The sequence below is a fragment of the Pelodiscus sinensis genome, chromosome 1 (assembly GCF_052426305.1).
Source record: "Pelodiscus sinensis isolate ZL-2025 chromosome 1, ASM5242630v1, whole genome shotgun sequence".
NCBI lineage: Eukaryota > Metazoa > Chordata > Testudines > Trionychidae > Pelodiscus > Pelodiscus sinensis.
This window is the reverse complement of record NC_143052.1, coordinates 115,737,298-115,763,574: the sequence shown is the minus strand read 5'-3', so window position 1 is coordinate 115,763,574 and position 26,277 is coordinate 115,737,298. Positions and strand designations below refer to the sequence as shown.

At 39.9% G+C, this 26,277-nt stretch overlaps 1 protein-coding gene across 1 annotated transcript in view; it reads right to left on the bottom strand.

Annotated features, from left to right (window-relative positions):
• Positions 1-26,277, bottom strand: part of PIK3C2G (phosphatidylinositol-4-phosphate 3-kinase catalytic subunit type 2 gamma) — a 296,240-nt gene that overhangs the window by 221,902 nt on the left and 48,061 nt on the right. The window contains exons 9-12 of the mRNA XM_075897746.2: positions 21,051-21,173; positions 12,540-12,573; positions 4,054-4,249; positions 383-505 (exon numbers count right to left, since the gene is read on the bottom strand). Of these exons, the coding sequence (XP_075753861.2) occupies positions 383-505; positions 4,054-4,249; positions 12,540-12,573; positions 21,051-21,173 (476 nt within the window). The remainder of the gene's footprint in view (positions 1-382; positions 506-4,053; positions 4,250-12,539; positions 12,574-21,050; positions 21,174-26,277) is intronic.

Genomic DNA, 26,277 nt, shown 5'->3' with positions numbered 1-26,277 from the left:
TGGATAAACAATATGTTTAACCCATTAGCCAATTAAATAGGATTTTACATCCCTATTATCATTATACACAGAGAGGTGCACTTCACTTACTAATCCCTAGAATCTATTTGCATACAAGGGTACATCCATGCACAAAGGCATCTTGTGGCCCACAATTTGTGTCTGAAATGCAAGATAATGACAGATTAGAGAGTATGTCCAGGTATCAATTTTTATCATCATACAGGTATATTTAGAACATTATTACTACCTGTGAAATCAGTTGACACCTCCTCTAAAGGACACCTTCCCTCCTCGCCCTCCCTTCCCCATTGTTAGAATCTAACATTGGTTGTGTAAAGTGAGGAAGACTAGCATTGTTCAAATGAAGATTAAAACTTACTTCTCATTCCAGTTTGCCAGGGGAAAAAAAGACTTTTTAACTGGTATATTTTTGCAATTTTTCATTTGGCATATTTTCTTCCCAGCATACGTTAAAGAACAGGAAAAAGAAAAAGCTTTGTAGCTACAAAGAAAAGGAAATGTAAATGATTAATTATAATTTAACATACCTTATAGGTGAAATTTGGAGTTAGTTATTCAGAATGCTCTAAGGCTCATCTTTATAGACAGAAGTGAAAAAATAAGGATCATGTTAGTATTAACACTGCATTTTTACATCAAAAGCTAAATATGGGACACTTCCAGCCCACTTCATTAGCACCGGTCTTACAATTGACAGGTATCTTTTTTTTTCCCCCGTTATAAATAACTTAGTTTCTGTTATTTCTGCTCTGGCTCATCATCTGATGAAGTGGGTTTTGCCCATGAAAGCTCATGATACTATTGTGACGGCGCGTTGGGGTTTTCCCGTCTCCTGCACCCCCATAATGGCACGGACAGACTCCACCAGCCAGTAGAATAGAGGGAGTTTATTGCTTCTCCAGGATACAGCACAGCACGGATATAATCTGGTTACAGGGCAGGCCTAGGATGCCTCAGCCCCCCTTGAGATGGGGGAGCCTGGGCCCCTAAATCCCAGCCCGTTGCCTAGGCTGCTTCCTCCATGAAACCAGCTAGAAACCTCCCTGACTCACTTCCAGCCCTGCCCCCAGCCAGGGCTCCACTCCCCTTCTTCCCATTGTTCCGCTCCCTGGGAGATAACTTGTCAGACAGGTTTGAAGCCCCCTTGAATAATGACTCATCCCCTGCCCTTCTGGGCCGTGGAAGTCACTCACAGCCCAAGCCTAGCAACCAGCAAGGTATCCACACTACGTCACAACTAAATATTTGTGTTAGTCTCTAAGGTGCCACAGGACTATTCATTTTTCAAGTTAGAGATTAACACAGCTACCCCTCTGAGACTTTATTCCTTTAAAGTCAGGATTCAGTCTGTAACCATCCATTATTGACCTAGCCTAGTCCTTTACCACCGGAATCAGAGTTTCACCGCTGACTTTCAGGTGCACAGGATCAGGTCTCCATTGTGTAATATTGGGCAACAGTAAACCTCTTTGTGCCCAAAGTTTCACTTCTTTAAAGATGATGATAATGCTTACAGAGTTGTGTAATTACTACCGTGTGTGTGTGTATCAGTGACAGTAACTCATCTGCTTGGGCTTAGATTATGGTTGAAGTTTTGGGTTCAAAACAGTTTCAGGGCTGAGGTTTGGTTTCAGATTCAACATCATTGAAATCATATGCAATATTAGCCCCAAACAGTGAAATATAAGAATACCTGCTCTTGAAAGCTTTCTGCCTTCTTTCAAAACACTGTCTCCTTCCAGTCTGATTCTGAGGAAGAACTACAGGCATAGCATAAAGCAAAGTAGTCAGATTTGGACAGCAAATCTGAAGGGGGTTGGCGACTTGAGCCTCCTATTTTTGCCTTCTTCATAAGAGTCATTGTTGATCTTTTCCAGAATATTAATTATTATAGAACACAGATTTCTGTTTAACTGAGGGGGATAATCAACATAGAGAACTCCACGAAGAAAAAAGGATGCAATGGTTATAGCTAATAGGACTTGCACCTGGTCTGAACATGACAATAATGACATTCATACTTTACCTTACAATTAATATCTGCCATTGTAACATTGTGAACCAGAAAATAAACACCGACAAGACAGAGCCCTGGATTTTATTGTATACATTGCAATAGAACACTGTAAGCTCTAAGGCCTCCTTACTAGAAAGAATTATATTTAACTTTAAATGCTGTGAATAGTTTAATTTAAGTCAACAGGACTGATTACAGTGCATTAAGCTAAAATCTTTGCAAGACCAGGGTTTAAATTAGGCAGATACAGACAACACGGAAAGCATAGATAAAATTAGAGGATAAGAGGCGGAAAGGATAACAATAAACAAGATGTAATTTGCGTCATTATGTTGTTCTGTAACTTGTAAGGTTCTGTACATTATCTATTTTAAGAAGTAAGTCTAGGAATGCAGAATCCGTAGCTCAGAGGTGAAAGTCAGTGATAGGAATCCAGCCAGCACAAGTGTGTTTTAAGGAGAAATTGGTGGAAATGAGGCTTGTTTTTTCCTAGAATAGGAAAAATTCCAGGTGTAGTAGGAAGCAGGAGGCAGAAGGAGCTCCCAGTCTAGGAGAAGACATGGGACAGGCAGACAAAGGAAGCAACAAAGAAGAGAAGAACTGCAGGAGTATAGGGTTCAGGGTTGTGAACAGGCAGAAGCAAGGGCTGAGATGTGATGGCCAGAATTGTGTAGTGTCAGAAGAATTAATGAGAAATCTGAATGTGAAAAGAGACAGGGAGTCAGTGAAGGCACCAGAGAAAGTTAGGTATGAAAGGAAAACTATTTTAGCTGCTGACTGTTGGAAAGATTTGGAAAGAAAAATGGTTCTCATTTTCTCATAAGTCTGTGTATTGAGATGGAGCTCATGTGATCAGCAGCCTCTAGATCATGTGTAATTTCACATCTTCATGCTAAAATCTTAAAATAAAACACACTGCAAACAACACAACCATCTTCAGAATCAGAGCAGTGATTATGGCTTCGGTAGCTATTACCTTCAGTAATGCAAATTTTCTGAAATTTGTATTAAACTGCTCATTATCACTAAATGCTGTATAGCACATTCCTTTGCTAATGTTCTAGCACAAATTATCCCACTGTGTTTTAATTAACCATCTGAAATTCAAGCGAAAGTGGGTGCCTGGGAAAAACATTAATAAAAATCTGGAAAATAGCATGTCCCATTGCAACAATAACACTGCTAGACAGTAGTCATCTGACCATCTCTTGATTGCTATGGTGTGGTGAGGGGAAAGTGTTCACTTTACAATCAAGTCGGAAACCCAGCCATATGAAAATACACTAATTAAACAAATAAATAGTGTCGCAGAGATTATTTTCATTATAATTTTCCCCATTTTACTAAAGGTGTCTCCCTCTGTTTTTCTCTGTGGTGCTTAATGCGCCAGATAAACTCTATAAAGCTACAGATGTATTTAAACATCATCTGTAAATAAAAATGGTCACTGCATAGGCAGAGCCCAGTAACAGTGGTTTAAAACCCATCTATTATAAGTGCCATTATTAAGGTCAAATTCAGTGCTGTAAGCAGGTGCAGTGTCATTGACTCAGCAAGATGGCTGAGCCACTCATTCTGCAGGGTTCACATGCACCCTTGCCACAGCCCACTCTGTGGGCAGGTAGGAAAGCCCTCTCTCCCATTTTTCTACAACCCTATCTCTTGTCAGCTATCTCTCTGACACACACTTGTCAGGACAGCTACCCACCCTGCTTCTGTCCTCTCTCACACACTTGTCTAGTGCAGATGCCTAGGTTGCCTCTTGAGACCTCCACCTATGCTCCCCTACCTATCATGCACCATAACAGATCCTATCTTTGGTGAAAATGGGTGCCGCTTCCTGGAAAATAATAAGAGTTGCCTCTGTTTAGCCTAGATCTGAATTTGACTAATGCTTTTATATTAGCAACACAAAACAACTTTGTTCACGTGCAGGAACTATGCAGCGCAACTAACTGTCATGTGTGTGAAGGAAAGAAGCCCTTCTAAAGAGAACTACTGGCACTTCCTACCTTTTCAGCCAGGCTGCGGGGATGTTGTGGGCTGCATAAACAGTGAAGCTAAAGTGGGGATCTACATCAACCGCCACGCATGAAGAGCTTCTAAGTATTTTTGCAGGCTGAAAATCCGTGTGAAAGCTTCTGCTGAAAACATAGATGAGATGGGAGATGGCTGCAGACAGCTCTGTCACAGCATTCTCTATCAAGACTGGAGGAAGGGAAAGAAAGATTAGCAATTGATTATTGGTAAAGAATCATATTTATTATGAGTTATTAATTATGGCTTTGAAATTATTCCTATTAAAGGTATTAAAATGTACTTCAGATACTTTATTCCAGTGTTTTAATTCCCACTCTGTGAGGATGTTTATTATGTTTTTCTCCAGCTAAGCAAGTATTTACTTCAGGGGACCTGGCAATAAAATAGAAGAGCAGAGAACGCTAAATATGCTCCTTTCTTGTTAAAGCTGTTTTAGAGCTCCTAGAACATGCAGATATGGTTGAATGTAATTCTGTGGAGCCTAGAAGAAAACAATGAAACGCTTAGTATGGAAATTACAAAACTGTTTACAGGAGTTACAGGGACATTCCAGTGGCCTAGGGGCTAGGAAAAAGACCCATAAAAAAGATGCAGACAATACAAAAGAAGGATCAATGGAGAAGAGAAGCCAATAAAATAAATGGATAGGAAAATGGAGAGCAATTAAAAAAACAGAGCAGTATCAATGCAATTAGATTAAAGTGCAAGTTAAATATTAATACTATGCCATTACTGCCACGTGTATTGTGGGACACACATAGTAATTTATTAATACAGAGTACAATTGTTTTCAGACATACAACAGATAATGGCTCCAATTCTCTATTGTTTTGCTTCTGTGACTTTTAGCAACATTTGCATTCTTCATATTTCTGAGGGCAAGATGTAAATTGGAGCCCCAACTAGATGGGCTGAAATAGAGTGGTATGAAGGGATCTATGTTAGTTTTTCTGGTGGCTCCAGGAGTAGGGGGCATGTGATCAAGGAAGGGAGACAGTCAGAGTGCAATGTGCTGGGTACTACTGGTTAATTTAGAACAGTGGTCAGCAACCAGTAGATGGGGATCTACTGGTAGATCTTGGAGCCTCTGACAGATGATCCTGACTGGTTTGGCCAGGAGGCTATCAAGTGCTGGCACTTCAACTGCCCCAAGGAGCACTGCCCTGCTGCTCCTGCCCTCTGCCTTGGAGACGCCCCCCTCTCCTACCTATGGGAGCTTCCTGCTTCCTGTGCAGGGGATGGAAAGAAGGGTAAGTGGGATATTGATCTCAGGGTGCCCCTCGCTCCACTCTGTACCCCGCCTCCACAGACCAGAGGGGGGCAGGGATAGAGAGAGTTTGCTGGCTGCTTTTGGGAATGGTGCAGAGCTAGGACAGAGGTGAGCCTGCCTTACCCCTTGCACCACCTCTCAAAAGCCATCTGTGGTAAGTGGTGTCCAGCTGGAGCCTGCATTCTGAACCCCGGCCCCAGTCCTGAATCCCTCCTGCACCCCAAACTCCTGCCCCCAGCTTGATAGAAGTGAGTGAGGACTGGGGAGGGAGGATGGAATGAGCAGGGGTGGGGCCTCAGAGGAGGAGCCGGAAGGAGGTGGGGCAAGGGTATTTGGGTTTGAGGTAGATCCTCGATTGCACTTATATTAAAAAAGTAATCTCATGCTTTAAAACGTTGGAGACCACTGATCTAGAGGTTGTATGCTTTAAAATTCACTAAGGTTGCCCATGTCTTTCCTCCCACAGTTCCCCTAATTTCCCAAAGTACGTGGGTAATTAAGAATAGTCCACCTATTTCTAATGACTCTCAGAGTGGCCATTATAGGGTGCTGCAGCTGAAGACCGAAGGATCCATAATATATCTATTTGCTTAATACTGTAGTACAGGGTAAATAGCTGCTTGATCCAAGTTAATTTTCTTCCCTGAAGTGAGAGGATCAATATTTCTTCCAGTTATATTACAGAGTACATGCAGATAATATTAAGGTTAATATACATTTCTAAACCTGTCAGTAATTTTGTAAGATTTTCAAAATCTGAATAGGATAAACGTGCACATATTTTAATTAATATTTGATTATTTCCCTACTGCAATAAGTGCTTGAAATCTGGAATTTTTAGGTGAATGGTAACATTTCCCAATCTCATCGCAATTGCAGTAATTTAACTGACTATATTTTAAAAGCATGTCACTGTGATCTCATCTTAAAATAACTGCGACCATTTGCTCATACAGGACCTGTAAATTACAGAGATGGTGTGTCTAAAATAAATTGAGATGGTACATTATAATTCCATTTGTTGTAGGAGAGCTGCAGAATGGATTGTGGAGACCTGATATGAATACCAAGCAAGAAAGATGGTGCCAGTCAGGTTGGCAGGTTGCAATCAATTCTAAAATATCCAGAGAGGTCATACAAAATACACTAAATTCTACACTTCACAGATGCAGTACCCTCCAAAATTATTGCACCCTTCTTGTCTCAGACAAAATAAGAGTTTAAAGTTCAACTAGACATTTTCATTATATCTTATCTCACTGCTTGCCCCAACACAAGTGTGCACAGGTAAGGGGGTCAGAGTATATTATGCCATCTATGGTCCTGATTCAGCACTTTGGTAGGTGCTCAATTGTAAGCATATGTTAAAGTCCCTTTGAAGTTAATGAGCCAGTGTAAAAAGAGGCTAAATTAAGCTCAACTGGAAATTATACATGACAGGTGCCAACTTGTTTACCTTTCATTCCTAGAATGATATCTACAAATCACACTTCCAGAAAAGAATGACTAGAACACTGCTTTTTGTGGTGTTGGGAACGGCTTTTCCAGATCTGAATAAAGAATACATTTATAGTTTGATAGGCTAACAAAACTCTCTTATAATGCACTTCAATCTCATTTTGTTTATACTTCTCTCCTCTGCTCTTTTTCTTCTCCTGCTCTCCATTTTCCTATTCATTTATCCTCCTTTAGAACAGCCTGCATCTTTTCCTGGGACCTTTTCCTATCCTCAAAGTCACTTCTATGTCCCTGTAACTCCTGTAAACAATTTTGTAATTTCCATACTAAGCCTTTAATTGTATTCTTCTGGGCTCCACAGAATTACATATAACCACATCTACATGTCCTAGGAGCCCCAATACAGATTTAATGAGAAAGGGGACTATTTAGAAATAAAGAAAAGGTTGTTTTATTATACAAAGCCAATAGCTCTCTTGTGCCAGAACAGTGTACATAAATCCAATTGATCTGAAATGGATTAAATTGAGTGAGAGTTTGTGAGCATTCAGTCAACAGTTCCCTGGATGCAATTATTTAGTGAAGACCAAGGCTTTTAATTTGTCCAGAGTAGAAAGTATGTACAGATAGTCCCTGGCTATCTGCAGGCAGTCCCACTGAAGTCAATGGCTGCAAGATAAAGCCAATAATAACAATTCACCAAAGGTTTTCCTCATCTCTTTGTAAAATATAGTGAAATGTAGCTCAGAAGCATGTTAAAATGCCAACTACAACCTCAGTTTGTTGAAATATGTCTTGTGGGTTTCATTGTTTCTTACATAGTTCCACACTGAAAGTGGTAGGACACTGGTTCAATCAGAACAGGAAAATATTTTTTAAATGACAAGTATCAAAAGAATCATAGATAAGCTTTCAGATACTGGACTTCTCAGTTACATTCTTATGTACATTGTGACTGTTGAAGGAATATGAAGGGAGCAGACAATATAATGGAGCTAAAATATGGCACTCTGCTAGGGCAATATGTGTACACTAGCCTTGCTATGCTACCATGAAAACTTACTAGCATATGCACAAAATACGCTCTTATTATGACTGTGGTGATAGATATTCTACAGGACAGAAGAATTACCCATACCAAGATAGTTGGTGAATAGTAATGTACAACAATATATTATAGCCCAGATTATACTGTTCACTAACCTAATTTTGCAGAACAGTAGATGTGATAAGTCTCTAAAATGAATCAGAATACAGAGTGCTCCAAACAAATTAAAGAATGAACCCTGGTGTATCGTCTACCACGACTACTTAGTGTCTTACTATATTTTGGATGTTCATTTGAATTCCTGAAAATAGCAGGTATACTCTTTTCTTGACATCAAAACCCAGGCTGTAACTAGGGAGGAATAAATGCAAAGTCAAAGGAGTGGAAAAATTAGATGGGAAAAAATGGCAAAGGTTGCAAATGTGCTTCCTCACTTTGGGAGCTAAAATGGCAAGTTATAGCATGGTTAAAACCCACTGATCTTGATTTATTTACTACTGTGAGTCCTCAACTTAAAATCCCATTGCAGCTTTTGAGACAAATAAGGCTGTTTCTTTCCACTCCTCATTCATTAAGTAAGACTAAGATTAACAAAACTAGAGACACAACTATCTTGGCAGGCTTGTAAGTGTCTATTATTCAAAATCTTTTCCAGAGGATTTGGTATACCGTGCACTATTGTTCATGAAGCCAAATACACCAATTGCTTTTTGTGATTCATGGATTTTAAAGCCAGAAAAGACAATTATGCTCAGCTAGTTTTAACAAGTGCATAATACAGGTTGTAAAAAGGTCACCCAGTAATTCCTGTGGATTCATAACTTCTGCCTGATCTAAAGCCAGCATCCAATCTTGATTTAAAGACTACAAGTGATGGTGCAAACCATTTCATCCCTAGGCAAATTTTTCAAATGGTTAATTACTCACTGTGGAAAATCTGTGCCCAATTTCTAGTCTGAATCAATTTAGTTTTAAGATCTCAGCCACTGTGATGTGGATAATGGGACGTGGACTCAGAGTATACATGAAAAAAATTAAACTTATGCAAAGCTCTCCACAAAAAACATGAATCCTTGCACACGCTCTGTTAACACAAAGTATTTCTCCTCTGGTCAGCAAAATTAAGCAAGCAATTTAGTAACTAAAAGTGTTGATCTTACTCCTGCAGCATACACTTCTGAGACATTGAAAAACAAGGAATAAAATAAGTTAGCATCTTTCTTTCTTTTTATATTTTATGTGGTTTTCATTTTGGACCTTCTGTCAGGGCAAGCATTTTGTTGTTGTAGATCATGTCAGTTCAATACATGTTAAATATGCTCTCTGTACTTTTGTATACGCATGCCCCCCGCTCCCAACCCTAGTTACTACCTGATCATTGTTTCAATGGCTGAATGGAATATCAGAAAAGAAAAGCTTCATATTTCTGTGACACCTGACAGCTAATGTAAGGAACTTACCATCCACCTAGTAGTTAAGAAAAAAGAGCAAGCCCCTGAAATTTGTAAACCAATGAATTTCACTAAGACACAGTTAAGGTTATAGTGCTATTTAGAACACTGTAGTGGTCACAAAAGGCAGGAAGTTAAAAGGTTGTGATCCAGAAAGCTCCAGAAAATAAAAAATATTTTGTTTAGAGGTGGGCAAACTTTTTTTTTCTGCAAAATTTGCAGATTCACTGACAATGAAAATGCTTTGAGTTTGAGTTGGTTTCACTGAATTGTTCATTATGAAAAAATTAACACTTTGCTTCAACATTTTAGAAACTGCAGCATTTTGATTTTTGTGTCAACGTGATGTTTTCTTTAGACACAGACTTTAATTTTATAAAAAATGGAACCATGAAAAAACTCAAAAATCAAAACAAAATGTTCAGTCCAAAACAATTTTTGCTTAATTTTGTTTCACACACACACACACACACACACACACACACACACACGGAGTTAAAAAAGGTTTGTTTTTTCCCAATTTTTCATTAAAAATGGAAATTTTCCACTGAAAAGGTTTTTTTAAATGCTTGTGAAAAATGCTTATAATTTTCTGATCAATTCTAGAAATAATAGTTAAATTCCAAAACAAATGTGTCAGGCGTTATACCTTTAGTAGGTCCAGAACTTCTATAATCCTCAAAAAGTGGGGATATCTATTTTACATTTCCTCCAAAAGATGGCACCTTTAGTGGCACACATAAAAGACATTTCCACTTTAAAACCACCTCTTTATGGTGCACAGATGGCCTTTGGGAAAGTCAGTACTTGGTTGGAGACAAACTATTAAGGCTGCGTGTTCTTTCAGATATGACAAGTACTAGTTTCTGCATACTCTAATAATATATAAACCACTAATCCATTAGGTCTTCACAGAAGACATGCTGGATGAGTTTTGTATAAACTTGTTTCTGTCTATCTGCCCATAACCTGGATAAAAAAAAAATCATAATGCAAAATCTTTATTGGAATCGAATAATCCCATTCTTCATTTCATGGGAACACCCAGTTCTGCAGACAGGTGGGAAGTCTAGAAATGATTATCTTTTCCCATAAGGAGTTACAATTAATTCCAGAAAAAAGTTTAATAAAAATAGCTTACAAAGATAATACAAATAGCATCACCTGACTGAATTCTATGATGCCAACAAGTTCTGACAAGATCTCACTGCATTCAGTAAGGTGCAGTTCCTAAGGGTACATAACAGAATGGATTCTGCATTGCTTATGAAATTAAGGGTGTAGTCAGAACAAACTGAACAGCCTTCAACAGAAAAAGCCTGAGCCTTTTCTGAAATAAGTAAAAGGGTGTAGACAAGTAAACAGGCAAAACTCTGTTAGACATCTACAAGGCTCCTCAATACATCAAACAGATGTTCTTTGAGGGAAGTGCTGACTCAATAAAGCCTAAGCTTGCAAATAGGCTTATATAGAGGAATGGTTTAAATTTTTACCACAAACATGTTTTCAAGTGCACATGGAAGAAGATGTATAATGGAGTCGCTGATAATTAGGAGCTATTAATTTCTTTCATGTTTAGCAAAATGTTCCCATAACTCAAGTTGAACAAAGCTCATGGGAAAAGCATCTTTTCAAGGGGAAGGAATTCCACAAACCATAGTTGCCTCCTTTCCTTGGCACTAGCATACTCATAACTTTTTCTCAAGAACGCTTTTCTCTTTCCTGCAGCTGGGACTCCTCATACAATTGTGTTTAGTTATTTATTTTTAATGAATTTGAAAAAAAAAAAAAAAAGCTGGAATGACCAGCCTGGCATCTAAAATCCTAGGTACAATTGGTTAGCAGCTACAAACTACTATGCCATTGAGCCAGTCACCATACCCCAACCCTGATCAGCACCATCTACAAAAGTTTGTCGATACAGAAAACTTTTCCAGAACAGCTACTCCTGATTTGTTCAGAAACAAGAGAATCCATACATGGGGTTAGAGTGTGTTGTTCTGAATTAACTTAAACGAGTTTCGATGTAGATTGACTATTCCAGAATAGCTCTGTGTGGCTACGTCTAGACTGGCATGATTTTCCGGAAATGCTTTTAACGGAAAAGTTTTCCGTTAAAAGCATTTTCAGAACAGAGTGTCTAGATTGGCACAGACGCTTTTCTGCAAAAGCACTTTTTGAAGAGAAGCGTCCGTGGACAATCTAGACACGCTTTTCCACAAAAAAGCCCCGATTGCCATTTTCGCGATCGGGGCTTTTTTGCAGAAAACAAATCTGAGCTGTCTACACTGGCACTTTTGCCCGAATAGGAGAAGCATAGCATTTCTGCAAAAAGCACTGATTTCTTACAGTAGGAAGTCAGTGCTTTTGCAGAAATTCAAGCAGCCAGTGTAGACAGCTGGCAAGTTTTTCCGGGAAAGCGGCTGATTTTCCGGAAAAACTGTCCAGTCTAGACACAGCCTGTATGTTTTATTCCAAATTAGCTCAATCTGCTTTAAGTTCACAGCTTTACCTTGTTCTGGCTCCACTTTCATATACAGACAAGCCCTAAGTGTGAAGGTCTTCTACATTTTTTGCAACCATTCAGTTCTCAAACTCAGATCATATTGCAACGAAGAGTGATAGATACAATTTTTTTTTGCTCAACATGAACATCTCTCTGTCTGAGCAAATGAACTGTGACCATTTAGTTAATTCATATAAAACATCAACTCCTAATAGGACAGTAACAATTTTCAGTCACTACTTGTCTGGTCTGATTTGAACGGCAGGGGGACTAAAGATAGGTGGCTATTCGCTCCTGATATTTTATTAAGTTTCTTAAATTATATCACTAGTATAACAGCACTAGAATTTATTGAAGAGGAACAGAAATGTCTCAGACAAACCTACATTTGCGGCTTCACAGCAATACTTCATTTCTCCTTTTTTTCCCCCCCAGCAATAGAATGGAGATTAAGTACAACTTGTAAAAAAGGTTTCAATCCACTCTGCCTTTTAAAATGCCCACTATAACTGACTATCATTTCTTATCTGAGAAAAAAATGACCATTTTATCTGTAAGAAAAATTGGAGATAGTACAATGATCTATAGAGACTGAAACACTTGCATTTGCTTTATTTACAGCAACTGGTTTATGCTATAAATGAATTCTTTAACAAATTGAATAGGAATATACATGTTGCTAATTATTTATTTTTTGCATTAATATCTAATAGAAACTTTTTTACCTCTGACTGGAGTTTCTACATTTTGAAGCAAATTCTAAAAAAGAAAAAAAATAGTATTTATAATACAGAAGAGACGGAACACCAGCATTTGTTGATGTGGCATTTGTCAAGTACAGACAATTCACATGGGAACCACATGGAGTTAACCTGGTATTGGGGCAAAAGGAGAAAGCACAGCTCGGTGGTTTTTAAAGCTGGGTTGCAGGCCCACATGGGTAAGCTGCTGGCGGGCCCTGCAACGTTTTGTTGACCTAACTGTCCATAGCCATGGAGCCTTGCAGCTCCCATTGGCTGCGGTTCACCATTTTTAGCCACAAGAAGCTGTAAGAAGTGCAAGCCCTGGCCATGCCACTTCCCATGCCTCCCCTTGTCTGGAAATGGCAAACCAGAGGCAATGGGAGTTGCAAGGCTCCATGGCCATGGACCTTTTAGGTAAACAAATGGTACAGGCCCACCAGCAGCTTATCTGACTTTGAGAACCATTGGCATATTTCATGACAGGAACATACTGGATTGGGGCTGGATTCAGTTTGGTTCCCATCTGTATCACAAGTTTCATGTATAATGTTAGGCAAGTCATTTAGGGTACATCTATGCAGCCCACAGCAGTGAATCTCAGAGCCCAGGATGGCAGATTTGGCCTTGTAGAGCTTACCCCAAAATAGCTGTGTAGCTGCTGTGGTTTTGTCTGGAGCCTAGGGATCACAATATCCTCTTTCCCCTACCTTTTGTGTGTCTTGCTTATTTCTGTAGGCAGGGCTCCAGAACTTTCACACAGCCTCACTAAGTTTTCAAAACAGTACCTAAAAGTTAGATTTCTAGCTAGATAGCTAAATCGGAAGCTTGGTTTTCTACAACCTTTGAGCAGGCAACAACTCTCCACTACCTTCGCTGACAGCTGCCTGGTGCTCAGATCATCTGAAAGATCAGACCAATTATTTATGTGCATCAATAACTTAATAGCTGACTCTTTAAAATTTAATTTTAACCAACTGTGCCACCGAGACCTCATTTGCAATAAGCACCTTTAATAAATTCATATTTATCAAGATACGATCAACGGATTGCTGGAGTATAAAAATGAAACACACATAATGCTTATGTAAATTTAATACTGTAGTATGGTATTCATTTGTTTTTTTATAGCACCCTGTTGGAACTTCTTGCAAACCAAAAGTCAGTTTTTCCCTTATATTCATTCATGCCTTTGCTGTTGATCAAGGAAGCCACACTTTAGTGGCCCTTGTGTTTAGTAGGGTCCTTTTAAAAGTGATAATTTATTCAAAGCTGACCTACAAGCCGTACTAGCACATATCCCGCTGGTTAGGCAGAACTGATCTAGCTAATATGAATGGAAGTTGATTGCTACTTGGAGGGAGAAAAAGCAAACTTGTTTGTGTCACTCTATCCAAGACTGTGACAAAGAAGAACTGAGACCTCGATTTTATTCTTCTACATTTTGTAAAGTAAATCTTTTTCTAACAGTTCTGATAATTTCCACATATTGTAGCCCATTTAATACATAATGGATGGTGTCTGTTCTAGCAGGATTTGTTTCCCAAGACCTTTTGTTAATCACAATAAAAGGAGAGTAGGAGAGAGGAATGAAAACAATAATTGTACAGCAGGATGTAGAATTTTCCTTGAATAGTTTTTTTAAAATTCCCAAGGTCAGGGAATTGTCTGGAAGACTGGATCAATCATTTAGTGACACGTGCCACCAGCTCATGCTGATGCCAGTTTCTTAATCTCCCAACCACAGTACAGGGGCTTTCATAGCAATGATGGTGGTTTAAATAATCACATGGAGTTGGAAGAAATGTAGGCACTGTTATATATAAATGTTGATGGCATAGATAGAAGCACAGCAAGATATGCAAAAATGCATTACCAAATGTAATTTACCTTGGAAGGAGCAAGCAGCAGTTTCCCTTAGGGGTAGTGTGTATAGGCTGCCTGCCAAATGGATGTGTAAAAAGTATTCCAAACAAAATCACAATACACAGTTCACTAGTCATCAGGAAATCATGAGAGAAAGGAATCAGAGATATGCCAGAATAACTGTTCTATTTCTTAATGTATGATCCAACAGCACAAGGAATGCAGCAAGCAGCTATTCAACATTCATTGAATAATAGCACCAAGTGCGTGCTTAATTGGAAAAAGGATGATCTTTAAACCAGCTACTTATCCTGATTTTAGTAGGCAGGGCCTTATTCCTAATGCCTCCCCACAGAAAACCTACACTACTTTGGCTGCTATCTTGATGGGTAGTACAGAAGCAAATGAACCCGACATATTAGACATATAAGTGATCTATAAACCCCTCAGAACCAAAGGAGAAAAGAATGTGTTGCAAGTGGCCCAAAAACACTGCACTGTATTTTTATGGGGACACAACTCCTACTTATGACCTCAATCTGAGTTATGCTTGAATAAGGACTGGAGAAGTTAGCCCATCACCAGTATTCAAACTGCTGAATATTGATTCAGGCTACACATCTAAATATTGAGCTAGATATGATGAGATAAGTTATAGCTCCTGATTTATCCATACCTGGATATTACACACACACATCCACCCACCCACCATAGGACTTGAGTTACTACATATGCAACAAAATATTTGTCCGCTTTTATTATATTTATAATTCAGCTGCATCTGGGAGAGAAGCAGCTCTTTTTGCTGAAACCTGAACTTCTGAGGGGCTGCCCAAGCCTAATTGACTGTCCTAGCACTTGTTCCTGAAACAAGAAAAAAGCAGCAGCATTTGCTGGCACAGGAGCAATGTTGTGCTTGATTTCAGCTTCTTCTTTTTTTTGGTTTGGAAGTCAGATGTTAATCAGCTCTGTCTCATGAACAAGGGTAGGGAGTGTCAGTCAAGGTAATGGACAGTCTTCAAAAGAAGGTTTCAAGGGAAAATGAATTAATTTAGCTAACCAAGCCTAAAAGGAAATATTGATAGAGGAGAAATCTCGTCAACATTAAGCAACTTCTTTGTAAAGTTTGCATCAATGTAGATGTTATAGTCAGGGCCGAAGAGAAATCATTTTATAAGAAGAAAATCTACAATACTTTTTTTAAATGTTCATACTAGGCCGTATCAGATGACTAAACACCAATATCATTATCTTCTGTCATTTATTGCTTGCTTTACAGTGGCACCTAGGCATCCTGGCTTAGATTGGACTTCATGATAAGTGCATGCAAAAAATAAGAGGCATCTCTTGCCCTGAAGAACTTACAATTTAATAAAACAAGACCGAAAAAGTATTATTATTATTGTGCCTATTTTCAGTATATGGAACTTGGGCACAGAGAGATTGTGTTACATTGGCAAATCAGTTTATGATTCGGGTTCTCTCATGTAAGTGCTGATCACTAACCAGTCCATTTACTTGTACAATAATGACAACTTGATCTGCAGGGACAAACCAGTTTACAGTTTTATGGGATAATGTACTCACACCAAAAGCAGAGACCAAGCTTTCAATGAATTTCATTTAGAGTATGTGTACACTGCAGATGTTACCCTAGAAAAGGGGGCTATATTATAGTTTGGTTCAGTGGGTTCCATTTTGAAAGAGACAGGTCCTTTTCTCTACATGATGTAGGTTTTCCTGCTCAAACTGTTAATTGGCACACGGTACTACCTTGTGCACCCCTCTCAAACAGGCTGTGCACCCGTTACTATCTGGTGCACTCAGCACCAAAACCGCTGCACACAGCCCCTAGGAAGCTGCACTCAACACCTAGGTTCATTAGCATACTTTCCCCGCCTCTGGGCTAATAAAAGCCCTGAGGTATCAAGGGCTCGGGTCCTTGGATATTCTCCAGCCTTGGATCTACTCATTTGTTGCTCCTCTGTATTGTTTGCCTGAAGCTTGGATACCATCTATGTAATCAGAGGCCTGGACTTTTGAACTGTGCTACCCTTGTGTGGTAAATACCCACAAGGTTTTCCTGTTTGCATTGATCACTGGAACCGAGATTCTCTTTTCCTATCATCTTCATTGGATTACCCACCTACTGGATCAGACGGTGTTGTCGAAGGACAGATCAGACTGTGTCCAGAGGGGATTCCTTTCCAGATCGAGGATCCATATCGGGGTCGTCTCTTCACAGAGGACTCACTACCACGGGATCTCCCTGCTTGTCCTCCCCAGAGGCTTACAAATAGCCCGAGGGTTGAAGGTTGCAGGCATCGATCGCCTCAGGCTTTGTATATATCTTATGTATCTAGGGAAATGTTCTATCTCCTTTCTTCAGGTTAGGGAGGGTTGGTTTGTTGAAACTTGCTGTTAACTGTATATCTGTTCCACTATTCTACTCAAATACATGGTTTGGCCCTAAATTGTGTATGCCTGATTTGTGGCTAGAGATCCACCGGTGATTAGATACAGCTCTCAGGTCGGATCTTTCTTCTGAGTAGGGACTCCTTCTCCCCATTTTATATCCACACCATTGGCCACTTTTATTCTAAATTGCTTGTCCACGTCCCTAGGGCAACACAGAGTTTGATCTGAGGAAGTGGGTCTGGCCCACGAAAGCTCATCACCTATTAAACCATCTTGTTAAAGTGCTACACAGTCCTGTTTTTTGTTTCAGCTGCACCAGACTAACATGGCTACATTTCTACCACTAGACTTATGTGCACACTGCTATTGAGTTTTCACCGAAGTCGAAAGACCAGACGGGTTTTTACGACAGCAGTAAACCTCTTTCTATGAGGAAGAAGCCTTTTTCCAAAAAAGCTTTTTGGAAAAGGGTGTGTATGGATGCAGAAGACAGTGTTTTTTCAAAAGAAGAGGCCTCCAGGAAAAAGCATAGGTAACCTACTGGCTACTCCGTCCACAGTAATCACAACTGAAATAGGAGATGGCATCCAATCAAAGTGGATGCTATCTTTCAAAAAAGCAGTTAGTTTTTTCTTTGCACTTTTGCTGTGTAGATGCTCTCTTGAAAAAAAGTTTTTACAGATCTCTTCCGGAAAAGCTTTTTCCGAAAGAAGTTTGCAGTCTAGACGTAGCCTTAGTAACAGAAACTCGAGACTCATGTAAGAAGACCTGCAATCAGTGTCCTCCCTTCATCTCCTTACTCACTGCTGCATTTAAGATGCAATTTATTGATTAGAGGTGTCCAAGGCAGGCCGTGATGTGGATATTTCTGTCTCTGATTTCAAACAGAATGTCTGAAAATGGGTTGTGATAAGTCAGGCAAGCCTGACCAAATCTGAATGTAGGTTGCTTCTTACGACATGGATTCAAGAGAGCTGATGAAATAAAAGGGAAAGTGACTTTCATAATCAGAATCTTCCTTCATCTGGAGGGAATCCATTTCCCAACTCAGTACCAATTTGAAAGAATCAGTCTCTGTCAATTTCCTTTTTATACTTTTTAATTCATTTCTAAAGGACAAATTATCCCACAATTAGCCCTTTTCGAAGAATAAGCAGATGGCTGAGGAATCCAGTTAAGAGCATGGCACTGAAGAAGATACTCTGCTTAGAGAGAAGATTGTCCCAGAGGACAGTAGATGGAACCTACAGATGAAAGTCAATGTCTTGTCATAAAATGCTGCTGTTACTTTTATTTATTTCTCTACCAAGTTTGTTGTCCGAAATAGCAGAGGAATGTTCTTGTGAATATTTTTATTTAAATTAACTCAACACGAGAGAATGTGTGGTATTTCACAGACCCATTTAAATAGGAGAGTCCACCTGACACAGATTGAAACACATATCAGTGAAGTGCCATTCATTCACTTAACAAAAATGAACAGTGAACCAGAAGGAATTCTAGGGAAAAAATTAAAGGAAACCAAATCGTCTGATTTACTGTGAGAAAACTGAGCTATCTGATTTTATGACACATTTGAAAAGGACTAACCAGAGGGCTAGGAAATAAGATTTTCTGTGTTCAAATTCCAGGTTGTCTACTAATTCACTATGTACGCTTTGGTAAGTTCATTTCACCTCAGCTTCAGGTTTACTCAGATAAAAATACCTGGAGAGACTTATGATTTTACTGGGGTTTGAAGGTGTGACAGAGCTTTACATTACAGGCAGTCCCCGACTTACGTGGATCCGACTTACGTCGGATCCCTAGATACGAACGGGGTGAGGCAACTCCCGCACATGCGCAGCAGCATTCCCGGGGCTCGCTCACCTGGGTCCTAGGATCCTCCTCCTCCTCGGGCCGGCTCCGACTGGGGTCCCGCAGAGCTGCCGGGCAGAGGAAAAGTGCCTCCCCACGCCCGCTGCCAGCAACAGGCTGCCGAACAGACAAAAGCAGCCTCTCTGCCCCTCCTCCCCTCTATACATGCCGGGCTCCCCAGCGCAGCAGCGTCCCCGGGGCTCGCTCACCTGGGTCCTAGAATCCTCCTCCTCCTCCTCCTCTTCGGCCGGCTCCAACTGGCCTCTGCCTGCAGCAGCTGGCCACAGGGACAGGGATCCCGCAGAGCTGCCGGGCAGAGGAAAAGTGCCTCCCCACGCCCGCTGCCCCCCCCCCCCCCGCGGCCTCGCATCCTGCACGCCTCTCCCCTCCCCCCCCTGCCAGCAACAGGCTGCCCCCTCCCCTGAGCAACAGGCTGCCGAACAGCAGACAAAAGCAGCCTCTCCGCCCCTCCTCCCCCTATACATGCTGGGCTCCCTGGGCAAACAAAGACTCCACCAAAACAAACAAAGTGCTGGCCTCATTGTGTTAGCTAAAAAAGGACCCTCCTCCTAGAACCCTGGGTGGTGTGTGGAAATAAAGCTATTAGCTCAAAGCATGGTGCAGAGCTGTTTGGTATTTGATGAGTTACTTCTTTAGTCCTGAGTTTGTCACAGGGACAGAAATAGATGTGAAATCTTCTGAACAGGGGAACAGACATCAAAACAAACATTAGAGGGGAGTTAACCTTTCCCTATGCTATCCAAAACTAAAAAAAATGTTTGGCTAGAGTTTCCCCTACAATATGTACCAGTTCCGACTTACATACAAATTCAACTTAAGAACAAACCTACAGTCCCTATCTTGTACGTAACCCGGGGACTGCCTGTACTGACTGGAAATGTGTAATATGCCTTAAAAATCCATGCCGTGTTTCACTGTCATGCTATGTAAACAAGTAAATTAGCTTTCCCCAATTACAGCAATTACAGGTATCATCATGGTATTCACAAACCAGCCAGTAGGCCTATCCATATACATTTATTTTGGGTAGATGAACAATTCTCCCCACTCTTTTTCTAACCCATTTCCCCCGCCTTAAGAAGATTATTCTTATATAAATCACAAGATTTATGGGCAAAATCATTGTTCTGATATTTGATTATTTAACATGAGTGTGCTACATAGGAGATAAAATGACATATTGGCAATGAAACTAAAATCTGCACAAATTAACAAGAATGGGTCCAATCTTGCAGCCCATTCCACACAAAAACTCATCAGTGAGTAAGGCCAGCAGGATACAGACCACTTATGGGAAGCAGAGGAAAACTTTATTTAATTAAACTTCTTAAAATGCTGAAGCAGGAATTGTATTAATGTGAGAAAGCATTAGCATGACTAACCCATAATGATTAATGGCCTAATTTTCTGCAGTGCAGAGTACCTCAGTTCCCCAGATGCTGACTTAAAATGCAGCTTTAAGTGCTCAGAACCTCTGCTAACCCAATTCTATATGACTTGCCCAAGGTCACAAAGAAGTCTATGGCAGAGCTGGGAATATATGCTGACTCTCCTATGTCCAAATTCAGTACCATACCCACAAGACCAACCTTTTATTGCTTTTTTAATCATACATTTCATTGCTCACAACTAGTGTTTTTTGTGACTGTACTGCCCAGTACACAGTACTGGCACCTCCAGACGCAATACCAGCACCTCCAGTCAGAGCTCAGCAACTTTTCCCCTGGAGTTCTGGCACCTTTTTTTTTGTTTTAAACAAAAAAAGCACTGCTTCACAATCTTTTCTCTTTTTATGCTTCCTCTTCTTAATAGTCACCTATGAGGAAATAAATAGCAAGGCAGTACCTTGACCGATCAGCTTTATCAATTGTGACACAGTCCTCACCCTGGGACCCCTTATTGGGTCCCAATTCAACCAGAGACCCCTTTTTGTACAATCTCCTGTGCCTTTCATCATCCATGCCAATTTCCTACCACCTTCTATTTACAGAGCTTTGGTTGTTTGTTCCTGTAGCTAACTTAGCTAGCCTCTCCAGCTGGCTGGGAAGTACACTATGGCTCTTCCACTTCCCCCACAACTGCCTCTCTGGCAGCCTTATAAGCCCTCTGGCTAATGAGGCCCACAGGTGTTTCACATTAGCCCCTCAGGCATGGGCTTGCTCATCTGGATTCAATTGCTCTTTTCAGCCAGGCTGTAATGGCAGAGCTCTGGCTTAGCAAGCAGCGGGTCACACAATGCAGACATGAATGATACTTACTTAAGTTCTGGTGTTAAGAGGAACAAGACATCAGCCTTTCAGATCAGCCTTATAAAGGTTTTAGTGCTTCCTTTACCTGTGTTTTTCCCAGTGTCACTGAATGGAGTTTCTTGACTGCCTCAGTAATAGCCCTGGTTTCCACAGAACAGAGAACACTGCAGATTGCTTTAGCTTCTTCAATCACTTTATCCACTTTACACTGTTGATGGCAAGGAGAAAAACATCCATGGTACTTTAATAGAAATACCTCACAAAAGCACTTATCAGTAAGCTAAATAAGTTAAACTGAAGTCAGTGGGTGCATCCAAAAATAAGTCTGGCACAAAAGAAAAATATCATCCACAAACCCAAGAACTTGGCAGACTGCTGAGTAGCAAAGTCTTCAAAACAGCAAGCATGAAATTCCATATGCAGGGTGAAACTTTCCTAATGAAATCTTTAACAAGCCAGGTATCATCTGCTTCAGAGTTTGATTACATACCTGAAAGAGTTAAGCCTATTTAACCAAGGTTTTGTGGAGCTTGAACATTAAGGCATATCTAACCTAGGCATATCGAACCTAAGCTTCTTGGACTAATTCCTTATTTTTCTTGAAAAAAAATGTGAAAAATTTAGTTTCTAAGACTGATTCTAAGGCAAACCTTGGTGGTTTAGTTGGATTTCATAATTTCCCCTCAAACTATTAAATCTTCATGAACATAAAGTCCAGACCTTTCAAATATTCTATTTTACAAGCCCATATGCAAAATTACATTTTTATACAAACTGAGCTGTTCCAGATATGATGATGATGTATTTTAAAAAGGTGACCCAAAAGAGAGTACATCATCTATGAGTACTTCCTTAATGGAAGCTATTTATGCATGAAATGTCACCTGATAGAACTCATGGCAGAGACTAAAGATGCAGATCAAGATGATGCTGGAATTCAGTTAGGAATCTAAATATATAATACAGGACAGGACAGAAGAAGTGGCAAAGATAACTCAAGATTTGCAGATACCTTCCAAAACAAAAAGGTTTCTGGAGGATGGATTGCAAGAAGAGCAACGTGTCACTTTATTCCATTGGTCAATGAAGACAAGGTAGAGACTCAGCTAGTGGTGATGAAAATGAGATGAAGTTTGCTGCACTAGGGAATGAGGAGGAGACAGTTATAAGGTAAGTGGCAAGGAAGAAAAGAAGGGAAGCCAGTCCCCACAGAAAAGAGGTCGAGATGACAGAGATAACCAGAAATTGGAGTTTAAGAAAAAGAGAGGCCAATGGATAGGGACTGCAACACAAGACAGATTCATTCCCAGAGCAGGGTAAGACAGGTGTGTAGGGTTGGGAACTCCATACTCAGAAGAATGAACAAGTCTCTCACCTGACCAGATCCAGAGGGGAGAATAGAATGATGCCTGCCATGAGCAAGGATATGAGGTGTGAACATGAAACTGATGAGGATCCTGATAGGAGCATGGATAAATCCACTGATTGTGCTGAATGTTGGGATAAATGACATTGCTAGATTCCCACTAGAATAAATCAAGTAGAAAGGCTGGAAAAAGTACTTAAAGAGACACAAAGTTAGGTGATTTTCAGCTGAATTCTTTTGATCCCTAGCGAAGGAGGGTGAAAACATGATAAGATAATGAGGATCAACAGATGGCTCAAGGATTGGTTCTAGGAGGAAGGCTTTGGAATGAATGACCATTGTGTGATATTCATAGAAAAAGACCCTTCTCAACTTATGGACTCCACTTGAGAATTACACTTTTGAGACCAAGGTTGGCATGATTCGTAAGAAGGGCTTTTAATGAGGAGATGAGAGGAGACGGTTGGATGAGACCAGTGAAATCTCCATGACTGGGCTCCAGTACACAGGAGGAGGAAAATCAGCTACATGATGATATATTAAAGGATAACGGAACATTACAAAGTAAAAGTATCAACAGCACAGAGAAAAACATACAGATATTGAGTGGAGGGGTAGACAAGTCGTTATTGAAAGGATTAGAACTAATCCAAATAGAAAACTGAGTGAGGTCATAGAGAAACAATGGAAATGTTTGTACACTAATGTGAGGAGTGTTGGCAATAAAATGGAGGAACTTGTAACTTATAGGGCAGGGTCTTGCACACATGTACAGGGTCGAATTGATCACCATATTTTGGGTTAGGAAGGAATTTTCCCTAGAGCCAGTTTGTCAGAAATCCTGGAAGTTTTTCACCATCCTCTGCAGAGTGGGATATGGATGATTTGAACGTTTAAAACTAGTGTAAATGGGTAAATTCTCTATAACTTGAAGTCTTGAAACCATGATTTGAGGAATTCAGTAACTAGAGCAGAGGTTGTGTGTCTATTACAGGAGTAACTCAGTAAGGTTCTGTGGCTTGCAATGTGCAGGAGTTCATTGTAGAATCTTGGTCATGCTTGTCCCTTCTGACTTTAAAGTTTATGAGGGGGTCCAACAGCTATTACAGGGATTACAGAAACATGGAGGAAAGCAGTCATGACTGGAGTTCACATATGGAAGACTATAGGAATAAAGGTAAGGTTGATGAAATAGTATTACATCAATGAAGTAGGAAACTTAAAAAAAAAAACCCACCAAAAACCCAGGAACAGTATGGACAAAATCTATTTAGATTAAAATCACTTTTACAATTATTATCTAAAGATGTTTAATCCAGATAATGTTAGGTGTTTGCTATAGATCCTTAGTGCCACACTTATATAGAGAGAGACCACTTCAAATAGTATTTGAAAGATAAGTACTGCTGGAAATTGTGTCATAATAGGGGACTTTCACATATTGAATATAGATTGAATAATAAATGCTAATAATGACAGCAGATTCCATTTATTCCTGAAAAAAATAGATGTTAATTTCCTTCATCAAACTGCCACTCAATCAGCAAGAAGTGGTATAATTGATGCTAGACTTTATTTTGGTAAGTGCTGAAGACCTCATAGATGGTCATAGGAAATAATCTTGGATCAAGTGATCATGAGTTGATTCCGTTGAAATTAAATGAAAGGATAATAAAAACCAGATCACCAACTATGATTTTTCACCTCTGTCATGGTTCCTTCCCCACTCTAGCAAAATAAATGCAGAAGCGGGGGCCAACAAGTGTACCCCAAAATCTTATCTACCAGGCTTTGGTATAAAACTTCCCCCAAAAATCTTAAAACTCTAGATTTTGAGGATAGAATCTCCGCTGCCACTACCCAAATTAATAAAGAAACCAGGGGAGAGACCATTTGGGAAAATATCACCCCTAAAGCAGGACACCACTATTAGCCAATATCAGGTTAATAAAAGGAAAAGAGAAAACTTTTATCATCACCACACTATTCCTGTTGCAAGCAGAACAATTAGATGGAAAAGTAACAAAATAATTTCATGGAGAAACTCCATGGGCCTAGAACTTAGTTACAAAGGAAAGCCAAAACATTTTTTAAAAAGTGCCCAGACAGCAGATCCCATGCCCAAACCATAAAACAATGAAACCTAACGCATTTATCTAAACGTTACCCTACTTACAGAAAGCAAAGAAAGAGTATTTTCTTGGAGGGAGACATAGTATCCGTCCCCAGGGCCAGATTAGACCTTTAGAAGTCCTAAGCATTGAAAAGATTATGGTGCCCCCCATGTGTAATTCAAAATAAAAACAATATTATACCGTAAAATCTCTTTTTTTGGGGGGTGTCTCTGCTTTGCTGGTGCCCTAAGCACGTGTTTAGTCTGTTTATTGGGTAATCTAGCCCTGTCCGTCCCCCTCAATAGCTGTAGAGAGCTGCTCAGAACAAAGGAGGGAAAAACAAAAAATTCCTTTGTCCCAGTTTAAAATTCCTGCCTACATTCCTATTGGCTACTCCACCTAGCTAGGTAAGGGACATAGTTAACCCCTTAGTCCCCAGGCTGCTGGCTAACCCTCATGATCATGACCACCTCAAAAAGGCAGATTTTGGGAAACAAAAGGAATTAGCTGAAGAAAGTCAACTGCACTAAAGATAAGAACTTAAATGTGGAGGACATTTGGAATTGCTTCAGATCAACTGTGCAAAAATTATCTGAAATTTGCATGACAGGCAAGGGGGTGCTTGACAAGCAAGGGGGTGGGAGGAGAACCCTTGTAGTGAAAGGTGCCATACAGAGGTAGATGAATAACCTCCTCAAAAAGGAAAAACTTAAAAACAACCATTAGTCTTGCAGCACCTTAAAGACTAACAAAACATGTACATGGGATCATGAGCTTTCATGGGAAAAACCCACTTCTGCTCATGATCCCATCTACATGTTTTGTTAGTCTTTAAGGTGCTGCAAGACTAATGGTTGTTTTTTTAAAGTTTTTCCAGTTACAGACTAACACAGCTACCCCTCTGAAGCTCCTCAAAAAGATCATTAGTGCTAAGAAGAGAGTCTAGAGAAAATGGAAAAGGGGGAGGACCAGCAAAGAAAACTACATTGTAGAGAAGAAAATTTAGAGAATAAAGAGAGAACTGCAAAAAGTCAAGTGAAACAGATCTTGCCAAGGAAATTAAAATTAATAATAAGAGGTTTATTAGTTTAACAAACAAAGAGAGACTAAGGGTACGTCTAGATTACCGCATTTTGTCGACGGAAGTTTTGTCGACAGATACTGTCGACAAAACTTCCGTCGACAAAGAGCGTCCAGACACATTGAGTTCTGTCGACAAAGCAAGCTGCTTTGTCGACAGAACTCCGTAGTCTGGACGCAACGTTACAGGCAATAACACCTTCTGTCGACAGAGTTCTGTCGACAGAAGGTGTTATGCCTCGTAAAATGAGGTATACCAGCGTCAACAAAACTGCTGAGTTCTGTCGACGTTATGTGTAGACGCTGTGTGGACGTTATGTATAGACGTTATGTGTAGACCAGTGTAGACGCTGGTATAGTTTTGTCGACAAAAGTCCACTTTTGTCGACAAAACTAGGTAGTCTAGACACACCCTAAGAAAGAATGAGGTTGAATCACTATGCAGTGTGGATGGGAAGAAGATTAAAGATAATCTAGGTATGGCACATACTAACTACATAAATTGCTTCTGTTTTCAATAAAGATCATATAAAACATGTGCATGAAGCCAATATAGTTCATGGAAATCAGTGTCTAGAAATTAATCTTATTTCATCTGAGATGAAAGAAACTTTAGATAGTTTAGTGCACTCAAATCAGGATAAAGGGATAATTTACATCCTAGAATACTGGAAGAACAAATACATGAAATTGCTGGTGTGGGAGTACAGATTTTTAATACCTCTGAATATACAGAGGTATTAATGCCATAT